Here is an 8,802-nt window from a genome sequence, read left to right as displayed (position 1 = left end):
TGAATGGCCGTTGGATAAGATATGTAATTCTTCTCAAGTTAAAAATAGAAGAAAATATAGAGTGTTTTCCATTTTAATTGCTACAAATATGTGATAAAATAAGTCATAAAATAAAGATTTGAGAGTTTTTTGTCTTTCGCCAAAAATAACTGAGAAATGTGGGGGCAGAGAAGTTATGTGAAACATCCTGTAGGTACATACATGCACTAAAATTGTTTATTTGGTTTACTAGGTTGGGATTTTCATAACCATGAACCCTGGTTATGCCGGTAGAACCGAGCTCCCCGAAAATCTGAAAGCTCTCTTCCGCCCCTGTGCAATGGTGGTGCCAGACTTTGCGCTCATATGCGAAATTATGTTGGTGGCAGAGGGATTTCAAGAGGCTCGTCTTTTAGCCAGAAAATTCATCACACTCTACACGCTATGTAAAGAACTACTGAGCAAACAAGATCACTACGACTGGGGTTTACGTGCCATCAAGTCAGTACTGGTCGTTGCGGGTTCTCTGAAGAGAGGTGACAGATTGAGACCTGAAGATCAGGTGCTTATGCGAGCACTGAGAGACTTCAACATTCCCAAAATCGTTACCGACGACGTACCGGTATTTATGGGTCTGATTGGCGACTTATTTCCGGCCTTGGACGTACCGCGTAAGCGAGATTTGGAATTTGAGAAGACGATCCGTAAATCGGCGATGGATTTGAAGCTACAACCGGAAGACGGATTCGTGTTGAAAGTTGTACAGCTCGAGGAATTGTTTGCCGTGAGACATTCCGTATTCATAGTCGGTTTTGCTGGTACAGGTAAAACGTGTGTCTGGAAAACTCTCAACAAAACGTACGCAAACCAAAAACGAAAACCGTTTTACAACGATCTGAACCCGAAAGCGGTAACAAACGACGAACTTTTCGGAATTATCAATCCGGCTACTCGAGAATGGAAAGACGGACTATTTTCGGTCATTATGAGAGATCAAGCAAACATGGCCGGCGACGGGCCGAAATGGATCGTGCTCGACGGCGATATCGATCCCATGTGGATTGAATCGTTGAACACTTTAATGGACGACAACAAAGTGCTGACGTTGGCGAGTAACGAAAGGATCGCTTTGACCCCGTTCATGAGATTGTTGTTTGAAATTGCAAATTTGCGAACGGCAACACCCGCCACCGTGTCCAGGGCTGGAATATTGTACATAAATCCGGCCGATCTCGGCTGGAATCCGTACGTGAGTTCCTGGATCGATACGCGAGAATCGCAGAACGAAAAGGCCAATCTTACGATTTTATTCGATAAATATATTCCGACGTGTTTGGACGCGACTAGAACGAAATTTAAGAAAATAACACCGATATGCGAGATTGCACATTTGTGCATGATCTGTTTCTTGTTAGACGCATTTTTAGTGCCTGAAAACGTCCCCCCCGACTGTCCCAAAGAATGGTACGAGATCTATTTCGTGTTTTGTGTCGTATGGGCTTTCGGATCGTCACTGTTCCAGGATCAACTGGCCGATTGGAGAAACGAATTTAGCAAATGGTTCGTTAACGAGTTCAAGACCGTAAAATTCCCGGCCGCCGGCACAGTGTTTCATTATTACATCGATCAAGAAACGAAAAAGTTTCAACCGTGGACGGACCTGGTTCCCAAGTTTGAGTTTGACCCCGAAATTCCGTTACAGGCAACCCTGGTGAACACGGCAGAGACTGTGCGTGTCAGATATTTCGTCGACATACTTATAGCCAACAAACATCCCGTTATGTTAATTGGAAATGCGGGAAGCGGCAAGTCCGTCATAATGATCGATAAACTTGACAGTCTTCCGGAGAGCTACGCGGTTACGAATGTCCCTTTTAATTTCTACACAACATCTGAAATGCTGCAGAAAATTTTGGAAGGACCGCTAGAGAAAAAGGCAGGCAGGATGTACGGTCCTCCCGGTAATAAAACAATGATTTATTTCGTTGACGACATGAACATGCCAGAGGTTGATAAATACTTCACGGTACAACCGCACACATTAATCAGACAATGGATGGACTATCAGCATTGGTACGACAGACAAAAACTATCACTGAAAGATATAAGTAATGTTCAAATGGTGTCGTGTATGAATCCAACGGCTGGTTCCTTCACGATTGATCCAAGATTACAGCGACACTTTTGTGTATTCGCGATCAGCCCGCCGACATACGACGCCATGGTGGTAATCTACAGTTCAATTTTCAGCCAGCACTTGGCAATACCTGCCCTCAAGTTTAACCCCAACGTTCAGAAACTCTGTGACAATATTGTAGCCGCTGCACTGAATATGCACAGTAAGGTAATATCTAATTTTTTACCGACTGCTGTGAAATTCCACTATAATTTCAATCTAAGAGACACCTCGAATCTTTTCCAAAGTATTATGTATTGTACCGGAGATGCCGCTCCCACTGCTTCTCACATGATACGTCTATACATGCACGAGTCTTATAGGGTTTACAGCGACAGATTCATCGAACAGCCGGATATAAAGAACTTCAGTAAACTATTGATGGAGACAGTCCGCAAAGGATTCGAAGAATTAGACGAGGGTGAGGTAATGGCCGAGCCATTAATATTTTGTCATTTCGCTGAAGGTTTGGGTGATCCAAAATACTATATGATCAGAGATATGGATCATTTGAGTAGACTGCTGAACGAAGCATTGAGTAGTTACAATGACTTGGTGGCAGCGATGAATTTGGTACTTTTTGACGATGCCATGCAACATATATGCCGAATAAATCGCATAATAGAGGGTCCTAGAGGCAATGCGTTACTTGTTGGCGTGGGCGGTTCTGGAAAACAAAGTCTAACCCGTCTTTCTTCCTTCATCTCTTCGTTGGAAGTTTTTCAAGTGCAATTGAAGAAAGGATATTCAATAGTCGATCTCAAACTTGACATTGCCACAATTTATGTAAAGGCAGGAATGAAAAATGTCAGCAGTGTCTTCTTGATGACCGATTCCCAAGTGGCCGAAGAGAAATTCCTGGTAGTTGTCAACGATATGCTTGCTTCCGGTGAGATTCCCGAATTACTCACCGACGAGGAGACCGAAAATATTTTGAATGTTATGAAACCGGAAGTTAAAGCGGCTGGGTTGCAGGAAACAAGGGAGAACTGCTGGAAATTTTATATAGAACGCTGTCGGAGAATAATAAAGACTGTTCTATGTTTTTCTCCTGTAGGCTCCACGTTGAGAGTGCGAGCCAGAAAATTTCCAGCGATTGTTAACTGCACATCGATTAACTGGTTCCACGAATGGCCAGAGGAGGCCTTGGAGTCCGTATCAAAGAGATTCTTAACCGAAATAGAAGTTCTACCACCGGAACTGGTGCATCCGATATCGTTGTACATGTCTTTCGTGCACGTTGTAGTAAATGATATGTCAGCTGCATATCTTCTAAACGAAAAGCGGTACAATTACACGACACCAAAGACATTTTTAGAATTGATCGCTCTATATTCGAAATTGTTAACAGAGAAAATACGCAACATAGAAAATAACATATTTAAATTTGAAAATGGGCTAACGAAACTTGTTTCCACTGCCGAAGAGGTGGACGGGTTGAAAGATATTTTGGCAGTGCAAGAAGTCGAACTGGCAGAAAAGAATGCAGCCGCCGATGCTTTGATTAAAGTTTTGGCTGTAGAAAACGAAAAAGTATCGAGCGAAAAAGAATTTGCTTCCGAAGAAGAAGCTAAAGTAAAAGTAGTAGAAGAGGAAGTGTCCGTCCAGCAGAAAATATGTGCGGAAGAATTGGCAAAAGCCGAGCCAGCCTTGATTGCCGCCCAGCAAGCGTTGAATACGTTGAATAAGAACAATCTTACCGAACTGAAGTCTTTCGCTCAACCGCCGGATGCAGTCGTTGCTGTCACTGCTGCCGTTTTGGTTTTGTTTACACCAAAAAATAAACCTATGCCGAGAGACCGCAGTTGGAAAGCCTGCAAAGGTATAATGGCAAAAGTCGACCAATTTTTGTCTGACCTTGTTAACTACGACAAGGATAATATGCAACCCGAGGTAGTGAAAGAAGTAATAAAGTATACTCAAACTCCAGGATTCAATTACGAGAATATTTTAACCAAATCGGCCGCTGCAGCTGGACTCTGCTCCTGGGTTATTAACATTTTGAAGTATTATGATGTTTTTGTAGTGGTTGAGCCCAAGCGAAAGGCGCTGCAGAAGGCGACGAACGATTTGAACGCTGCGCGAGCAAAATTGACGGAATTGAATACAAAGTTGGGCGTACTCGAACAACAGCTAGCCGTGTTGAAAGCGGATTTTGATGTAGCAACAGAAGCTAAAATGAAATGTCAAGCAGAAGCGGATGCAACTGCCTTGATGATCGATTTAGCAAACAGGCTAGTCAACGGACTTGCATCAGAAAACGTCCGATGGAGGGAATCGATAAAAAGCTATCAAGCATCAATCACAACAACTCCAGGAGATATTTTACTTTTGACTTCATTTATATCGTACGTTGGATGCTTTATGAGAAAGTATCGTATAGATATGATGAAGAATAAGTGGTTGCCGTATCTGAAACGTTGTGACCCTCCTATTCCGATGACCGAAGACCTAAATCCTCTATCGCTTGTAATAGACGATGCAGTGGTTGCTAAGTGGAACAACGAAGGCTTGCCAAGTGACAGCATGTCCACAGAAAACGCCACAATTTTAGTTAATTCGGCGAGGTGGCCTCTAATGATCGATCCACAACTTCAAGGTATAAAGTGGATAAAAAACAGATTCGGTTCGGAACTAATAGTAGTGAGACTTACAACTAGAAACTACTTGGACATGATAGAAAGGGCGATTTCTAATGGGAAAGTAGTTCTCTTGGAAAACATCGGTGAAGCTCTTGATGCCGTCTTAGATCCCATTCTTGGAAGAGTTTTGATAAAGAAGGGAAAGGCAATTAAGTTGGGCGACAAAGAAGTTGACTATGATCCTAACTTCAGGCTCATAATTCAAACAAAGTTGGCAAATCCCCATTATAAACCGGAAATCCAGGCACAAACTACTTTGATAAACTTTACAGTCACAAGGGATGGTTTAGAGGAGCAACTTTTGGCGGAAGTGGTGAAGGCCGAAAGGCCGGATTTGGAAACATTAAAATCTTCTCTGACAAAACAACAGAACGATTTTAAGATCACGATAAAATACTGTGAAGATGCTTTATTAGAGCGATTATCTTCGGCAACGGGCAATATATTGGGAGATGTTGCATTGGTAGAAAATCTGGAACGAACTAAAAAAACTGCAGCGGAAATTGAAATAAAATCCGTTGAAGCAAAAGCAACATCTATTAAAATTGACGTAGCTAGAGAACATTATCGACCTGCAGCCATAAGGGCTTCCCTTCTTTATTTTATATTGAACGAATTATGCAAAATCAATCTCATATATCAGTTTTCATTAAAGGCGTTCACCACAGTGTTTCTGAATGCTCTGGCAAGAGCTGATGAGGCAGACAGTCTTAAAGCTCGAGTGATAAATTTATTGGACAGCATAACGTTCATGGTTTTCATGTACACCAGCAGGGGATTATTCGAACGTGATAAACTTATATTTAAATCACAAATGGCATTTCAGATTTTGCTCAATGCGGAAGAAATAACATCGGAGGAGCTCGATTTTCTCCTCCGTTTTCCAATAGTTGCTGGTGTAAATTCTCCTCTTGATTTCCTCAGTCATCAGTCGTGGGGGGGTGTTAAAGCTTTATCCAACAGGGACGAGTTTAAGGGTCTCGATAAGGATCTGGAGGGTTCTGCAAAACGATGGAGAAAATTTGTTGAAAGTGAAAATCCCGAAAAGGAGAAATTACCAGGCGAATGGAAATCCAAGACGTCACTTCAAAGGTTATGTATAATGAGAGCACTTCGCCCAGACCGAATGACCTATGCTATAAATGTTTTTATTGAAGAGAAATTGGGTTCCAAGTATATTACCGCTAGATCGATTCCGTTTGAGAAGTCGTACGAAGAAACGAGCAATTCAACGCCTACATTCTTTATAATATCACCTGGCGTAAATCCTTTAAAGGACGTAGAAATGTTAGGTAAAAAGTTGGGTTTTATGTTCGACTCCGGCAACTTTCATATGGTTTCTCTTGGACAAGGCCAAGAAGTAGTTGCAGAGCATGCGATGGACGTTTCAGCGGAGCTTGGTCAATGGGTTATCCTCGAAAATATTCACTTGGTCGTGAAATGGTTACCCACATTAGAAAAGAAGATGGAACAGTTCAACGAAGAATCTCACAAAGATTACAGACTTTATATGAGTGCAGAAGCATCTGCTGATCCGATGTCTAATGTACTGCCACAAGGAATACTTGAGTCGTCGATAAAAATAACAAACGAACCGCCAACAGGAATGTTTGCCAATCTTCATAAAGCTCTGGACAATTTTACCCAAGAAACACTAGAAATGTGCACAAAAGAGGCAGAATTTAAATCAATATTATTCGCTCTTTGCTATTTCCATGCAGTAATCCAAGAGAGACGTAAATTTGGAGCGCAAGGATGGAATAGGGTTTATCCATTCAATTTTGGCGATCTTACCATCAGTATTAACGTATTGTATAATTATTTAGAAGGGAACCCCCGAATTCCGTGGGACGACCTGCGATACCTTTTCGGGGAGATTATGTACGGAGGTCATATTACTGACGACTGGGACAGGCGATTGTGTAGAACGTACCTTTTAGAATACATGCAGCCCGAGTTAGTAGAAGGCGAATTGGAAATGGCGCCAGGTTTTATATCACCCCCCAACACAGATTATCAGAACTACCATCGTTACATAGATGACAGATTACCACCGGAATCTCCTAATTTGTACGGATTACACCCGAATGCTGAAATTGGTTTCCTAACTGCGACGTCTGAAACTTTATTCCAAACCGTATTCGAACTTCAACCGAGAGAAGCTGAAGCTGCAGTTGGCGTTGGAATATCGAAAGAAGATAAAGTCAGAATGGCGATCGAAGATATTTTGGACAGACTTCCGGAAGCATTTCCTGTGCACGAAATGATGGCCAAAGTGGAAGAACGAACTCCATTCATTATCGTTTGTTTCCAAGAATGCGAAAGGATGAATATGTTAACAAACGAGATGAAACGATCGTTGAAAGAACTGGAACTTGGACTGAAAGGTGAATTGACCATCAGTTCAGTCATGGAGGAATTGATGGAATTTTTGTTTATGGATAAAGTACCTGATCCTTGGGTAGCCAAAGCCTATCCCAGCCTACTTGGCCTTAGTGCGTGGTGTGCAGACTTGGGAAATAGAATTAGAAGCTTAGAAGACTGGTCTGGCGATTTAAATTTGCCTCCAACAGTCTGGTTGGGTGGATTCTTCAATCCACAATCATTTCTTACGGCCATTATGCAACAGACGGCTCGAAAAAATGAATGGCCGTTGGATAAGATGTGTCTGCTTACTGACGTAACAAAGAAACAGAAAGAAGATTTTACGAGTCCACCAAGAGAGGGTGCTTATGTCCACGGACTATTCATGGAAGGGGCACGATGGGATATCGCTACTGGTAGTATAGCTGACTCGAAACTGAAAGAATTGTATCCAGTTGTGCCCGTAATATATATTAAGGCGATTACGCAAGATAAACAAGATCTGAAGAACATGTACGATTGTCCCGTTTATAAGACGAAATTGAGGGGACCGACCTTTGTTTGGACATTCAATTTGAAAACTAAGGAGAGACCGACAAAGTGGACTTTAGCAGGCGTCGCAATTTTACTGCAAATATGATGTAGAATATTATTTTAGAAAGTGAAATTTTAATAAACACTTAATATTTTAATTGTTGTTACGGGAATGTGGCATGAATGAATAGCGTATGAAATGAAACATTTGAATATATTTTTGAAACTGCAAGTTTGGTATTACACTAGAATCTCGATAAGATAAAGACTAAGGGAAACATAAAATAATTTGAGTTATTGAGGTTTTTACTTACTAAGGGTTTAAGTTTTAAGCTTTAAAATTATGGATTTCTAGTGACAACAAACTCTTCAGCTTTTTCCTTTAGTATCGGTCCACTAACACTAATGTTTTTACATATTTCTACACTGTCTTAGCCAAGCATTTTTCTAAATTAGGAAATTTAGCAATTCTTCGTTTTTACACAGAAGACTTTCTCCCGATTCAAACCACTTTTCACTGCTTACTGAGGATGCCCAAATTATTCCTTTAAGTTATAGAGGGTTTTTATTTTAAGTAATACAAGTTTTACACTCTGAGGGGAAGGGAACAAAATTTTATGAATTTATAGAGGTTGATTGATACGTTTTCAAGGTTTAAGTTATCATGGTTCTACTGTAATAAAAATGTCATTGTTATTGTTTTTAAAAACAAATTCAATAACTTATCTTAGAAAGAGAAGATATGATTTGGCCGCTAGTAATCTACGGGGTAATTTTCAGTCATATTATTATGTTGGGTAATTCTTAAACACTCCGAATGCATCCAGGATAAATTTCTTTAAATTAAACTAATTCTTCCCCCCATCAGTCACTGTGAGCTCGAAACTGTTAGCACCATTGCTTCGAGTGGTCGAAATTCACTTTTGTGAACAATTTGTTCACTTTGTATTAAAAATGTTTTGAAAAATTAAATTTAAAGGAATCGTTTGTAAATTTGTATGCAACACATCGTACACTTCAGCATAAGAAATTGCTGATACTAACTACGTAATACTAATACTTTGCCGTGTGCTGACAGCACTCACATTTTCTTTTATATATAATATT

General features: G+C 40.7%; 1 protein-coding gene across 1 annotated transcript in view; it reads left to right on the top strand.

Moving 5' to 3' along the window:
* The window catches only part of LOC112904598 (dynein beta chain, ciliary-like), a 14,136-nt gene extending 6,283 nt beyond the window's left edge, over positions 1-7,853 (top strand). The window contains exon 5 of the mRNA XM_025975010.1: positions 233-7,853. Within this exon, the coding sequence (XP_025830795.1) occupies positions 233-7,801 (7,569 nt within the window). The 3' untranslated portion in view covers positions 7,802-7,853. The remainder of the gene's footprint in view (positions 1-232) is intronic.
* Positions 7,854-8,802: the final 949 nt, after the last annotated feature.

This window comes from Agrilus planipennis, unplaced genomic scaffold (assembly GCF_000699045.2).
Source record: "Agrilus planipennis isolate EAB-ADULT unplaced genomic scaffold, Apla_2.0 scaffold36, whole genome shotgun sequence".
NCBI lineage: Eukaryota > Metazoa > Arthropoda > Insecta > Coleoptera > Buprestidae > Agrilus > Agrilus planipennis.
This window is presented reverse-complemented; position numbering and strand designations above follow the sequence as displayed.